The sequence below is a fragment of the Rissa tridactyla genome, chromosome 3 (assembly GCF_028500815.1).
Source record: "Rissa tridactyla isolate bRisTri1 chromosome 3, bRisTri1.patW.cur.20221130, whole genome shotgun sequence".
Lineage (NCBI taxonomy): Eukaryota > Metazoa > Chordata > Aves > Charadriiformes > Laridae > Rissa > Rissa tridactyla.
Window position 1 is genome coordinate 86,691,889 of NC_071468.1, and position 16,057 is coordinate 86,707,945.

The 16,057-nt window shown below is 41.6% G+C and overlaps 1 protein-coding gene across 2 annotated transcripts in view; it reads left to right on the top strand.

Moving 5' to 3' along the window:
* The first annotated feature begins 11,087 nt into the window (after nucleotides 1–11,087).
* Nucleotides 11,088–16,057, top strand: part of RNGTT (RNA guanylyltransferase and 5'-phosphatase) — a 188,731-nt gene continuing 183,761 nt past the window's right edge. For both annotated transcript variants that reach the window (XM_054194690.1, XM_054194691.1), the window contains exon 1: nucleotides 11,088–11,292. In XM_054194690.1, coding sequence (XP_054050665.1) covers nucleotides 11,229–11,292 — 64 coding nt within the window. In that variant the 5' untranslated portion in view covers nucleotides 11,088–11,228. The remainder of the gene's footprint in view (nucleotides 11,293–16,057) is intronic.

Consider the following 16,057-nt stretch of genomic DNA (forward strand, 5'->3'; position numbering starts at 1 on the left):
TTTGCTAACAGAAAAAACAAAGACTGGGACAAAACTTCATTTCTTTCTCTACAAATCTGTAAGTGAGACTTTGATGTAAATGTCATGCTGATAGCCATTTGCATAATGCTTTGGAAAACCAAAAGTTTCCTGGGTTGAACATAGGCAATCAGCTTCTCGTTACACAACGTACCTTCAGCAGCGTGACTTGTCACTGCTGCCTGCTAGATAGCGTATCTTTAACACTGTGTGTTACTTCTGTAAAAAGGCAGCTGGATGATGCAAACACAGGGGAGTCATATCCAAAGGTTTCTCTATTACACCATTTTATTTATTAGGATTTTTTTCTTCTGACTCCTCATTTCTTATTATTTCCCCTGCGGAATGCCACAACTGAGCCCTTTTTTTGTTCCATTCCCTGCAGTCCTTGGTTAGCAGATCATTTGGTAGATCATTTTTCTAGGTAGCACTGCTGTTTTAAACTCCCTCTAACAACGTAAATCAACAAATAGACTTTGTGCATATATCATGCTGGCACAGCTGGTGGGCCACTAGGCTGAAATACTTGTATTTTGGAAACCTCCTCAGTACTAGGCATCGTTGAAAGTGAATTTTGACTGCAGAAGAAGAGCAGTTTTGTGAGTCACTGCAGACGTGGCGTGTCCCTAAGGCAGAAAAGGATCAGAGATCCCGCAGGGAGATCTGCAAGCCTGGCTCCAGGTCACTTCTCTAGAAGTAAGAAGAAAGGATAAATAGGTCAGGTGTCAGGTTGCCTGTATTGCCATGGATCTGCCAGGGTGGGTCTGCCAGGGTGGGTCTGCCAGGCTGGGAAGTGCTCACTACAGCCACTATCTCCTTCTTGACAGAAGTTACTTTATCTCTGAGGTGATTAATACTGTTGAAACTGGCTGCACATTCATTTATCATGTTTTTGGATGCCATGGTTCATGTAGAAGAAAATAATATGTAACATTAAACAGATGATGAATGTAATTGACCCATCCTTTGTAGCCCACACCCCATAAAAAAGAGAAAGCAATTGCCAATTTTTGTACGTGTGGCTTTGCCACTCAAAGGTAAAAAAAAACCTTTATGGTGACAGTGGGTGTCAGTAACAGATGGAAAAGAACATAGCTAGATCAGAAATGACAGTGGATGTAACCATAGTTTGCTGACTGTGGTTATCCAAGAGCTGTCCTGAGTTTAACTTTATCTTGGTCTTTTCAACATTGGAAATCTTAAAAAGATAGCACAATAGAACTCCCACGTGTTTTTTCTATTAAAGTACGAGTGAAATGTTTGTTTCAAATCTAGATTAACAACGTCAGTTGTGCAGTTTTATTAATTCAGCTTCACATGTTAAGCTGACCCAAATTTCCTTCAGATCCTTGGTAGACCACAAATCTAAGAGAAACCAAGACTGTGTTTTGATATTTGGCAGCCATTTGGCAGCCAGGCACGTGTAACGGCAGCCAGAGCAGCTCCTCTCCTGCCCGCTTGTTCCTGACCATTCACTGCATTTCCCTCTGAGTTTATCCAAACACTTATGGCTCATGGAGCCACAAAATTAAGCTGGGTGAGGAACTGGACGCAGCTGAGCCCAGCAAAGAGGCAGGGGGAGGCTTGTTTGCTTTTCAGCCGTGTGGGTTCCCTGCCTTCTTTCACTAGAGACAGTTGCTCAGCACAAGGGAGGAATCGATGTGGAGAAGAAAGGGTGTGCGAGCTTCGCCCTCGCAGCCAAGACGAGGGAAGTGCTCAGGGAGGGCTCACAGCTGCCACCACTCAAATCACGGTGACCTACAGCCTACAAAAGTGTATCGCTTGTGCTGGTGGTTGGGTTCCTCCCAGGAAAGAGGCCCACAGCTGGAAGCAGGGTTGCACTGGAGACAGTCATTAAACAATGTGTTGGATCTTAATTTTACGCCGTTAGAAATATAAAAACTCTTTTCTGCGTGGCTGAAACTTCAGCTACCAAGTGGGTAAAGAAGATTATCTAGAAACAGCTCTACCCATTTCAAAGCTGGTACAAACTCTAGTGTATAGGAGAACAGCAAATAATGAAGTGGGTTCAGTTTCAGGACAAAATGCCTCGTCTTTTCATTCTACCTGTTCCCTCTGTGACAATCAAACTTTGCATCTAAGATACAAACAATCAAAACAGGCTCCCCATTTTAAACCAGCATACCCTTGTGTATAACCAGCATTGTGTTCATACTGTTTATACTCGAGACTCTCTATCTCTGTGTCATCATTCAGTAATTTACATTTAATAAATCACTTTAACTCTATTCATGACTCTCTGCTGTTGTGTATGAACGTTTGCTGGCACGTTATTCTAATTCTCCGTGTTAGAGAGCATGTATAGGCAGGGCCCGAGCCACAGTCCACTGAGACTGATAAAAGTCATTCACTGAAGCTTAGAAAGCTTAGAATGTGTCATGTGGCAGGTCTCTGACAAAACATCCAATTATAATAAAAAAATACAATACTAAACTCATTTTAGCAAATCTAAGTCCCAGTATGTGGAAGGATATATGGAGATTTTTCTCCCCAAAGGGATTTTTGAAAAGCAGTTTCCGTAGAGCAGAGGTAGATACAGGAATTCACAAAGTGACTTTTCTGAAGAAGTCTTAACATTTTCCAGTAACAGCCTACACCCTTTCCGTGCATAAAGATTGTTAGTCAAACCCCAAAACTTCAAACTACTCAGAGCTCTAGGAAATTCATTTCAGGCAAATACAGAGTCATCTTCGTACCTGCTTCCCTTTCTCAAGGACCTGAATCTCTCTGAGTAACTCCCTAAAAGTCCATCTGGACAAGGACGGTTTCATACCCATACTGAGCAAAGGTTTGAGTACAAGGATAATAGCTTTTTTTTGGGCGTTAATCTTAACCTAGTTACAGCAGGTAAAACCAGCAGTGGGAAGAAGTGGCATGGACTTCAACTGTAGCTGTATGAACAGCAATGGACCACAGGCACTACGTTCTCTGAGGCAAAGTCCTTTCCGTAATATCCATCATGAGTTGTCGCTGTGCTATGAAGCCGAAAGTGGTGAGAATGTGAAAAAGAGTATTTCTAGGGAATGACACAGATATTTCTAGTGGGAAAAAAAAATATATTTTTCTTTCTCTAAGGAATGCTTGGAAAACATGAATTTACAACCTGTGCAATGTCATTGTCTAAAATGACATTTGCCAACTTATTCTTCAGGTTCCCTAGATGAGTGATACTGCAGATGTACATGCTAGGATATTCCTCTTGCTCTCTACTTCCTTTTGAGTGAGGCTTTTTTAGGAAAGAGTAGCATGTCTTCTCGTAAAGCTTGTTCCACAATGCGTACTGACAGAAAGCAAAACTAACCTCACTTGAGCATCTGATTTTATACATACATATTTGCATATGTATATTTTCCCATAACTTAATTTGTATACAATATAAATATATATTCAGATTTGGTTTTTAAAAAGCCTGTGTGGCTGCCAGGCTGATCACTTTGCTTTATTCCATATTCCTTTGCCTTTGGCCAGTTTCTTGGGGTATTTTCAGGACTGCAAACACCTCAAGACTCTGGTCTTCATTTACATTTGTACAGTACGTTACGCATATTTTGTATAATAAAACCATATAAATAAAAACAGGTCTGTATGTATCTTCTCAGGTACCATATTATAGCTCATACCTGTATTATTCTTCAGAGGCTTTATATTCCCATATTGCATAGTATACATATCTATAGGCACAAACTTATGATGCAGAAGGTCTGAGAGAGTGCCTACAGGTAATAATCTTTTCTTTGTGTGACTGATCACATGAGAAAAAGATTTCTGCCAGTACAGCAACCCAAAACTTGATCATCACGTATGCAGGTCTGTAGGCTGAAACACTGACCCTCGTTTGGCTATTTTGGGCTGTAGAGGAGCGATAACCCTCCTGCAGCTACTGACGGCCCTGCTCTGCCTCCCGCACTAACCAGGACCTCGGTGACTCCGCTAGCTTTAACCACAGCCTCCACTCAGGGCCAGATTTTTACTAAGGTGTCCGTATTCAGGCAGCGGAGAAACTAGAAAGTGTAGCAATAGAACGATGGTTTACCCTGTGGAATTTAGTCACTCCCCAGCCCAGCTCCAGAGACTGTGAGTCACGCTTTCCGCTTACGTAATTTAGATAAGTTTCTTGTGTATTATGTCATACTTTTCCCTGCCACAAGTCATATTCCATCTTGAAATTTTAGTTGGTTGATTATCCATGCTAAAAGCACGCCACTACCATATGATTTCATTTTATGCACTAGACCATATATTCTTAAATGTTACATCTCGGTATTTTTTACAGCGTAGATTTCCCTTGAAAAAGCATCCTTCACAGCTGATGCGAGCAAGGCCTCGGGTGTCTACATCAAACCGTAAGAACTCTAAGGAGACCAGTGTAAGTCCTCCGGGAATGACAGGCATCTTGCTTATAAGCTTGTTGTCCAGCTGCTTATCTCTGCTCCATCAAGCACACCATCATTTCAGCTGCAGGGGAACAACAGCAAGGCATCTTGTTTTTCAGGCCTCCCAGTCAGCGCTTGAAGTCACAGCTGTCGTCCCTCTTCACGAACAGCAGCCCTCTGGACAGACAGACACCACCTTCCCTCTGCGCAGACACACATCTTTCCAATTCCTTCCCAGACAGACCTGCTAAGTAAATCACCTGCTAAGTAAATCATCTGCCACGTCTGCACGTCAGAGCTAAGATTGTTAATGTCCCCTGTAGCATGAGATTTACACGTCACCGTTAGAGCACAGGCGCGTTTGGTGGTGTAGTCTGATAGCTCATGGTGATTACCCCAAGCATGATACCCAATTCAGGGACCTGGATTTAAAGCGGCTCCATCCCAAGCTCACTGCGTGATTTACTCTACAGGTTGAACGAACACTGTAACACCCCAGAGGCTTGAGCTGAAAATGTTGTTATTCCCAGAAGGAAACCCTGAAGATTTAAATAAAGACTCGAAAGCAAGCTGCTGATATTGCATCCATTAGTCTTCTGGATGCTAGTTTTACTGCTCTTACAGAAAGGAGAGTGTGGTCTACACTCTACTAAATGTCTGTGTAGTCTTCTATTGGAAATTTTATTCTGTACCGTATTATAATCTCACACCAGGGAATGACTCCAGGAGTTGATTTTGCTATTTTATGCAGTTTCCTCTTTATTTTGGACAGGAAAAGTAACTGTATTTTAACATATCATTTTAAGTCTGTGAAGTTGTGGTGCCCCCTAATGTCTTGAAGACTAAAGACTGGTAATTTTGTTGCTGAGTTCCTTTCAAAGCTCTCCATAGGAAGAACACTGTAAATGACATTTTCTTTTCTAAAGTATATTGCAGCACTCAAAACTTTGTTTCAGCATCCCTTTTTGGTATTGTATACATGTAAGGAATAAAATAAATTTCTTTTTAAATCTTGGAAAAATAAAACCTGGAAAAATAATTTCTCTCAGAAGTTAGGTTCTCAATTATTTGTTGACATGAAACAAAGAAGCACGAATTAAAAAATGTTGAACTCCTAGCATTTTCTTTTGATTTTTAAAAGAGTCAGTGCATACTCAGCATTTTTAAACGTAGAAGCTGACATATGTATTAGAGAACTTAAGCATCCGTAATATTAACTTTCACTTAAACCTAAAAGTATGTTTTCGTTGTACTGTTTTTTAGTTTGTTTTTTTCTTCTGATAGTACCAGAATCTAAGTACTATTGGCATAAAATACAACTACAGTAACAAAGAAGTTAAAATATTTATTCTAATTTAGACAGTATTCACCATTCACCCCTCCCCACAAAAGCTTCATGCATGCCGAAAGTAAATCAGTCATAAAGGAACGTTGTACTAGCCATCCGTTTTGTTGTAACTCAGTTTGCCATGAACATTAAAACCAATAAGCAAGGAATGAATTAATTGAATCAGTAAATAAAAAATAAAAATGTATTTTGCTATGTTCCATATGCAGTAACTTACAAGTTTATGGCATTGAGTTTTCTTTCCAGGTGAACACCTATACCATGAAATGGAAAAATAATACTGTATAAATCATGTTTGCATACAGTTAGCTTTTTTCACAATTACTTCCACTTAAGTAAATCCTGCTGTAGTCTCAGCTTAGCAAATAATCTGTTTGATTTTTTTTTTTAAGAAAGTGTATTTACTAGATAGAGTCAGAAGTAACTCTTTCATAGAACATCCTGAGGGTTGATTTTATTTTCTTATTACATTCATTATTACTTTATGAACACATGGAAAAAAATATTGAAAAAAATACTGAAACAGAACAATAACAGGGTTGTTGACCTGTATCAATATAGAAGAGGGCAACATGATGTGTTCTTCCTTCAGGCAAAATACCTAATTCATCCACTTTGCATAGAACAAGTAACTTAAATTATCTAGGTACTTACAATATTACAATATTACTTACAATATTAATATATGACAATATATTACATGACAATATATTACATGACAATATATTATATGACAATATACTTACAATTACTTACAATATTAATATATGACATTCGAAGTGTAAGGTTATTCATCAGCAACAATTTGGTTAAATGTTCATTTTGTAATTAGGATAAAGAGTTAAAGTGTGCGGAGGGTGGGTGGGGGGGTGGTATGTTTTGGTTTTTTTTCTGGTTTTAAGTCAAGGGAGAATAAAAATGCAACTCTCCACTCCCTGAAACAATGTGGCTGTGCTGAAACCAAAGAAGTCAACATACCTATGGCACTAAGGATGAAGCACATCCTTGGGAAACGGATTCTTGGTTGTAGTGTCTGCTCTGCCAGGAACAGGATTTAAATTGGTGAGTAGAAACCTGAGTAAGGATACAGGCATCTGAACGCCTCTAGATCAAAGAGAACCGATAGCCAGAAAAGAGCGAATGTTGTATCACAGACTATTAAAACACTTGCAGTTGCTTTCTTGAAGCAATCCTGGAAACAACCACTACGGCCACCGCTGTGTTCCTTGCTCAAACACAGCAATGTCGGCTTTTGGAAGTCACATGAAGACTCGAGGAACTCGGTGCCCTCGGCTGGTACATTAGGAAGAAGTCACCTTTACTGCTAACGTGACAACGTCAAGCACGGAAGTATGTCCGTTCACTAAGACTGTTTGATATCACAAACATCATCCTATGCCTGCATAAATTGTTTCAAGGTGTCTAACAGGGCAACGTCCAGTGTAAACTACACACGCCGAACACGTAACGTCAGCTGTAAGTACCCAAGTTCTCCAGACCAGGACACCTCACCAAGGCAGCGCTAGAGCAAGTTAAGAGTAAACAGGGTCCCTTGGACTCTGTGTTGTATCTGCAGGAGGCAATGCAGCAACACGTTCTCAAACATGTCAATACTCTATTACTTTGCTGGCGAATACTGGTCTTTTGGGGTGACTCAGTTTTCCTCAGGTAAAATTCCCTAAGGAATACACTGAACAATGATGACAGCAACAGGGATTATTCCCTGCTTCTATTTTCCCTGTCCTATATTCCACCTCTTAATGTCATATTTATAGCATATTAACTCTTAAAATCTAGATGAAAACCACTATTCCCATGTCACCATCAAGTGATCACCAGGACACCACTCATCTTGCTCTATAGCAGCTCTGACGCTGTTTTGTTGCGGGGGCGGAGGGGGTAAAAAAAGGAACAACCTGCTTCCTCCTTTCTCATTCAACAAACGGTTTCAAACTGTCTTGATTTTTGGTACCTGACATGGGGCAAGATGGTATGTGGCACACAGACCTAAGTGTCACAACTCAGGAAAAGCCCTACAATGTGGTGAAGGTGCTTGGCTGAACGGCTACTCACATTTCACGTATTTGCCAGGACTTCCTCAGCTCCGCTCAGCCAGCCCCAGAACCACCAAAAGGGGAAACTATGGACGATGCCTGGCTAAGCTCATTTTGGCTGTATGCTTCCTTTTACCTCCCTACCTTATATTTAAAATTTCAAATATTTTATTTGCCTTGTGCATTGCTAAATAAAAACAGATGTACATAAACTCCCAGTTTAACTATACATCTTTACATGGTATTTTTGCTCTGTAGGTGTTGTTTTAAAAGCATGTCAGAATCTTAAAGCTAGATGATGAGAACAGAGATTATTGCTCGTTCATGATATATTTTTCTATTCTTCTTCACCTCCGCAAATGGTCTAGTTCTTAATTTTGCCATCCTGCTGACGTGACTGTACATTGCTCCTAATTTACTGAAATCAGAAACTGAGTATCTTGCAGTTGTTCTTTGCTTCTTGCTCTTTCTGAACACTCCTTGCACTCAAGTTTCACTTTCTTTTCTGGCTGGTCTTCGGCACCACCTGGTGTCTCACTGTTGCTCGTTTGTTCCGTAAAGGAAAAATCAGCATCTTATTTCAAACATCACAAAGTAGTGTTTTAATGGAAGCCTGTTTAACAGTTAGGGAAAATAATATAAAGAGTCTTTCACTGTAGCAAGGCTTTTAATTTTAGGTAGAATGAGAAAATTAATATCTAATGATGTTAAAAGCTTTAGAGGACAAAAATCAGAAACTTCTAATGTAGTATGAGAACCTAATGATTCAGATATGCAAACTACTTCACTGACTACCTCAATTACTACTAGAGGATAGAAACTATGACAGGGAAGAAACTATGTCTAATGAAATCTAGAGTGATTAAATGCAGCAGGAAACAGAGTCACGGTATAACGAAGTTTGTCCTAAATTCTACACAGATCAAGTTATTTCCATTGTTTTCATGTGTTCACAGAACCTAAGGGCTTATTTTATCTGTACATACAGCAGTGGTTAGTTCTGCAAGCTGTTGCACCTACTGACTTGCAAAGGCAGCACACCTGGCTTGTGAAAAAACAGAAAGTCCAGACAGAACAGTACTGAAATGCAAGTTAACTGGAAAATAAGCTACGAAAATAATCTATTACTGTTGTTTCCTAATGCTTCACTGAAGCCACCTGCGCTCGTTTTGGCTGGGATAGTTAATTTTCTTCTTAGTAGCTCACAGGGTGCTGCCTTTTACCTTTGTGACCAAAACAGTGCTGATAACACAGGGATGTTTTAGCTAATGCTGAACCGTGCTTGAACAGCATCAAGAACTTTTCTGCTTCTCACACTGCTCTGCCAGCGAGCAGGCTGGGGGTGCAAAAGAATTTGGGAGGGGACACAGCTGACCAAAGGGATATCCCAGACCGTATGATGTTGTGCTCAGCAGTAAAAACTGGGAGGGGAAGGAAGGGGGGGACATTCGGAGTTATGGTGTTTTTCTTCCCAAGTAACCATTGTAAATGATGAAGCCCTGCTTTCCTGGAAATGGCTAAACACCTGCCTGCCGATGGGAAGTAGTGAATGAATTCCTTATTTTTTCTTATCTTTATTTCAACCCCCAAGTTTTCTCACTTCTACCCTTCTGATTCCCTCCCCTGTCCCGCTGCAGGGGGGAGCGAGCAAGTGGCTGCGTGGGGCTTAGCTGCCTACTGGAGTTAAACCACACCGCCACCTTAAATATTCCTTTCACATAGGAAAACACTGCCAGGCTACAATTCTTCCACTGAGTACACATAAGTAGACTGCTTTAAGCCCATGGAGAATTTTCACTGGGATTCTGTATAGAAACACAGTTTTTTGTTATATGGACCTATCTACAAGCCTAATCTTTCTGCCTTTTTACAAAAGAAAGAGAAGGTCTGGTAAAGAGGCATCTCTGCTACATGAGCAAACCTATTACTTGCAGATTAGAATACTTGCACTATTAGCTGGAACAGGGATCCCTCTACTTATTTCTACCTCCAGTCCCAGCTATAATGGAACATTCAGGGAAAACTAAAAGCAGGACAAAGCATGTCTGTACAAGCCTCCTGCTATTTTCAGCTCAGGACGTTTCCTGAGCCTGACGTAGTCTGCTACTTTAGTAGCCTGCAATTAGTTCCTCTTTCAAGTACCTGCCCAGTCTCGCCCGAAGCCCTCCCCTTGTAAACTCCTCACACGCACAAGAGCCTTTGCAGCTCCGGTTCCTGTGGCACAAGTAATCACTCCAATGACTTCCACCTGAGCTCCTGCTGGTTTATTATTCTTGTCACAAATCTGGGTTCTTTACCCAGTGTGCAAAGAGCCAACCCACGCACAGAGTTGAGATATTTGTTTATTTCACGTCCATGCGGAGATGGGTGCTAGGTGGAAAATCCACAAAGCTGGCATGTCTTGGCTTATACATTGTAAGCTTTTATATTTTACAAAAATCAACTAAATGACATACTAATCGTTGGTAGCTCATGATTTCACAATAAGCTCCTATCAGGTACTTGTATTCTCACTTCAAATTAAAGGTATAGCACGTTCGTAAATTGCTACATGTGCTCAGTGAGTAGGGGTCTCACCTAGGAGGCCTATAGCTTACAACTTGGAATCGTGGTTTCCACATCATAATGAGCTAAGTTCACCCACAGAACACATACTTTTTATTTTCAATGCTTTGTAACAACGAGTAACCTTGCAGTTTCAATGGAGTGCCCGTTTTCACGAGTTTGGTTCCTTGTGTGTTTTTGCTACCTAGAGGCTGATACAACACATTTGTTTTCTTTGGCTACCCAAGGCCCTTCCTTCCTTAGCAACATCATCTCTGTTCTGCCTTCATGGCTACCGCTGGCCCCCACCGCCCTCACTCGGTGCCCCTCACAGCCTGCGACCACCTCCCCTCCCAGGCTACCTCCTTTCCAGGCCAAGGAGCCGAGGCTGCCCTCTTCGAGTGAAAAACCTTCCACAGGGAATCCCTCCCCCGCCCCAACACGCACTTTTCAGAGACGGGGAGAACAGAGCCCAGACAAGGCCTCAGGCTGCTGCAGCGCACGGCCCGGCACCGCCACAGCGCACTGTTTCGCTACCCCCATAACGGCCGGCTGGCCGCAGAGCCCTTTCCCGCTACGCTCACCCGCTTCCGGAAGGGCCGGGCCGGGCCGGGCCCAGCCCGACCCCACTGCTCCCAGGGCAGCCTCCGGACCGGGCATCCCGCCCCCGGCCCTCACCCGGAAGCGGAAGCGCCGGCGTTGGCCGCGGTGCAGTGTGGGGCAGCGGCGGCTGAGGCGGAGCTGGGTCTGAATGAAGGCGCCGCGGGCGAGGGGCCGCTGAGCGCCCCGGGGCCGCGCCTGCCCCGCACCTCGCGCCCCCTCCCTCCCTTCACCCCCTGCGGGCGGGCGGGGGCCGCCCGGGCCCCTGCCATGTCCTACAACAAGATCCCGCCGCGCTGGCTCCACTGCCCCAGGAGGGGGCAGCCCGTGGCAGGTGAGAGCCCGGCCCGGCCCGGCCTGGTCCGGTCCTGCCCTGCCCCGCGGCGGCTGTGTGGCGGTAGCGGGGACGGTCCCCTCCGCTGCGCTCCCCTGCCCGCCGGTCCCGGCCCCTCAGCCCCCCCGCTTCTTCTCAGCGTCGCGGGGGCCTCCGTGGCACCGCCGGGCCCCTCGCTCACCGACCCGGCCGGGGCTCTTTGTCCCGGCGCCGGGCGGCCGTCGCCCCTGAGCTCCCCGGGCCGGTGTTTGTCCCGGAGCTGTGCCGGGATAGAGCCTCCCCGCCTTCTGCCCACGGGAGCGTTAATGTTGGGTTCCTGCTTCGCACTGGTGAAGTTTAGGACTAAAACTTTTCCCGTCCGTCGCCTCTGATGAGAGAGGCGGCAGCCGGGCGTGCAGAAGCTGCCGCACCGTAGCACACCTCAGCCCTGACGAGTCCCCCGTGCAGCTTCTTCCTTCTTTCTTTTTTTTCTTTTTTCCCCCCTCCCCGAAGGCTCTGATGTTTATCAGTGTTGATCACTTACTGGGCCGATTGACAGTGACCTGTCAGTCACCGGTGTGTTCCTAAGTTGTTTAGCTGGAGGATGAGTTGAAGTGCTGCGCTCCCAAGTTTTGTGCGTGTGTGTTTCAGGTTTTGTCAGTAATTGCTGTCATCTTGGATGCTCTTACCTGTAACGTGCTGTCTGTCTCGATTGTTGCTAAGTATCTTGCCTTGCTGGCATCTGGTGGCAGTGAATTAAGTGTCATGTAAACACACATTTTTTGATTGTGAGTTAACTACCATACTGATTTCAGATTAATGTTTCCACTGCTGTGGAGATAAACAATCTTTGCTCTTTTTAGTTTTTCCAAGCTTTCCTTTATAAGGTAAGCAATTCCAACCCCCAGTGTTTTTTTTCTACAATATTTTCTAGCTTTCACTCCTTTCGTCTTACTATCTGTGATAATTTAAAGGTTTTTTTTTTCAAAACACGGCATTTGCTACTTGGCATACTATTCTAGATGTCACTGTGCCACAATTTGCTTAACAGTTACAGTTCCCGTGTTTTTTATGCCATGTTTCTGCATCATCTTCTTATGCTTTTTTGATGGCAGTTGGTTGTGGAACTGAAGACAACGAGGACTGTTTACAGGTTTGTTTAGAACCCAGTAAGACATCTCAGTAGGCTTAATCTTTCCATCAATGTGCTTTATTTGGCATTTGTCAGTATTGGATTTCAGTTGTTCATGTTGTGGGTTACTGGCTTCCCTCAAATTCCTTAAAAGAGATTTCATAGCCTAAGTTGTTAGCCTTTGACCATGACAAAGATAGACCAATAACTCTTCTTTGTTTTTTTTCTCAGCAAGTTTTTGATCTGTAGAAGTTGTTGTTTTTTCTTGTTTGTCCATCTTTTAAGCCATGGCTTTTCAAATATAGTAACAGAGTAAGCAAGAATGCAGTTCATCAGCATGTCATGCGCTGTGCCATCACTGCTTGTGTGTTTGTTTATTCAGCAAGTGCAAGGTAATTCTTTTCCATTCAGTGCGATCATACACAAGAAGCTACTGCACACACACAAAAAAAAAAAGGAAAGTGCTTGGTTCATTTTTTGGCTGCTTTATTGTAATGTATTCTTATATTAGTTCACTTGATGTTTAGGTTTTTTGTGCGTACAACTTGCTGAAAGTCATAGTAAACCATGAGTCTTCTATCCTTTTTTGCTGCTTTACAGTCAAAGACATCCAACAGTTTTATTGAGACATAATTTTTAGAGTTTATGGATATTGGTAATGTCTCCCAGATGCGTTATATTCTAGTTTTAATTAGCATTTCAATCAAATTCCTAAGCATCTGTATATGACTTTATTCCCATCTGATAGTGTAATAGTAATAATGTTGCTAAGCAAGGTTTGTCCGGCTTTTGTGTACTAATATTCATCAACTGTTTGGTCATGACCCTCTTGTCTTATGGTTGTGGCATCTAGAATTTCTTGGTGACCAACTACAGGTACTAATGAGGTCTGGAGCTGTTCTGTTTGTGAGATTAGGTTCATTCAGGTTAACAGGACCCTTCATTCTGAAGTAGGTGAATTGATCTATCTCCCGTTATTTTCCTGTTCACTTTTCTAAACGTTGGTGTTTTGCTGCCACTTACGGGTTTTATGGTATAGCAGTTTGGAATGGAACATTTACACGTTTGTTACATTGGGGTAGCACCTCAATCACATGCTTGATAAAAAGAGCTTGCTCTGAACTCTTAGATCTAAAGTGATCGGGCTGCTTCAGCCTTAGTGCCTTGGCATTGCCATCTCTGCAGGTGCCTACTTTTTATAACCACTGAAAACCCAGTCCATTTTGGTTTTGCCATGGAGAGTGGTAGCAAGATATTGAAGAAAAGACATGAGAAGTGTCTCGGCAGTGTCTTTCAATCACCTTCTATTGATTCATGTTTGTTAATCCTGTTCTAGACTTACATGCAGCGTGCAGAATGGTGAAATACTATTAAAAACTTCCATATTGCTTATGGTTATAAAGAGAACACTGTAAATAGAAGATTTTACAATTTGTGGATTTTACAATTTCATCTTATTCAAGTTTCCCTTTCTTAACCTTGGTCACTTTACACAGTCTAGCCTTCCTAATCAATGCTCGACCTAAATGTACCATAGTCATAAATGATGAGTGGCTACTGTCATCTATTGATTTGATAGCTTCATGTCAAAGAAAATTAAGCTAACTTAAGGGTAGCTTTTTCACTGTTATGCTCTAAAGTTAAAGTTTTAAGAAAAGATAAAAAATGTGCCAAAATTAGAGCAAGTATATGTAGGAAATTTGAAGTCTTACATTGTTCACTTTGATTTCTCTCAGATTTATCCACTTGATGTCTGTGCACTGACACATGAGGCTCTTATTTTTAGAATTTTTACCTATTTTTCAACCTAAAGAAATATCGTCTGTTATACAGGTAACTAATTTGGAAAATGGTTTTTAATATCCACTTTCCAAAACTGTTTGACAAATTTGAACTTAATTGTGGAAGTAGGCAATCACCAAATATCAAGGTTCCAGTAACATTTTGAATTTAATTTGAGAATTCAATTGAGTTACAATTATTATCATAATTTAATTTAGATACACTAATGACTTGGGGTGCTTTTATATCCATGTAAAATATCACCTTGTTACTGTCATATTACCTTGTTCAACTTAAAGAATTGGTTATTTACTCTTCAAATGCTTGTGCATGGAGGTTTAAGTTGAGTTGCAACCAGTTTTTACTACATCACTTCTTTAGCATGAGATACAGGGCAGAACTGTAGCAGAAATTGTAGCTACTTCCTCATTTATACTTGTCCATATTACTCAGAAAGGTTAGAAATCTTTCTCAGAATTAAATCTCAGATTTTCTGTGGATTATATGTACACAGGCAAGGAAGATTTTCAAGCTTCTGTACAAAGATCAAATAGCAAATTTGCCATGTAGGGAAGTTTGTTTTTTCTGTTATAAAAGAAACAGTATGAGATAGTATTCAAGATCTTTAATACATATGTAGCAGTCACAATTTAGAAAAAAACCCAAGAATGTAAATTAGGAATATAGTGCTTACTGAATAGGAATAATGTGAAATTATATTGCAGAGAAGCGTAACTTATTAAACCCAACAACAACAACAAAGGAAAACAATCCAACCAAAAACCCCAGAACTATTGTTTTCATAAACTGATTACAAAATTTACCTAAATTGGAACAAAATTACATTAATTCACTGCTCTCTTCTAACCTTGTCAGGTAGCTTGTTTGCTGCCATATAAACTCTGTTTCTCAATGATACCACCAAACTGGAATTTGTAGAAGCTGGGCACCTAAATACTTCCAAAGATCCATGTTTGATCTTTGGAATTGATAGTTAATGGGCTCTGTTAAAATCCTCATCACTTCCGCAGCTATGTAAAGATGTTCAAATGCTGCAGGGGATGCTGACAAGACTACTTTGCATGTCTTTTCCTGGTGATGAACAGGAATGTGTTATGGTTGCTCAGAAGGAAATCAGAGTGAAAATCGGTCCTTAAATCAAGGTGCACTACTGAGAAGAGAATGAACGTTTTTGTTCTCTGTTCTAGAAGATGGAGAACGTCTTCTAGATCACACTGTACAATCACACTGAAGGAGAGTCTTCAGTGTGCTTGTACGGTCTCTAGTTAGATGCTACAGGAAAAAAATCTTAGAATCTTAACCTCCAGGCAATGTTTTCCAACTCTATTCTTTTTTCCCAGCATCTTGTAAAGGATGGTAGTTTTCCAATGTGTCCATCAACTCTTTTGTCAGTGCAGCTCCTTCTCTTAATTGAATGCCTTGGCTAAAAAAAGTTTTGTACATTATTCATGTTCTGTAATGGGTAAGTGGATATATTAGGATGGGAATGACAAGCGGCAAAGTTAATGAAAACACTTTTAAGCATGCTTGATGTTTTGCAAAACTTAACGGCAATGATAGATGTTCGCATTAAGATAATCCAAAATTAGGATTTGCGTAATCCATCCGTATAGAGGAAGATTACAAGTTGATGTGGAATGGTTGATAGTGAGTGAGAGGCTGAATGATAGTGTTGAAGGAGACAGGGAACACAAGCGAGAAAATTAAAGTAGATAGATCAAGAAATTAGGAAATGGAGGGGACGTAGCCATGACCAGGGAGGAGGATGTATAACTGGTGGAATGAAAAGAGTGAAGTTACGAGTTTTTCTAACAGTCAAATAAGTTGAAGTTAAAGTGACTATAAATTTAT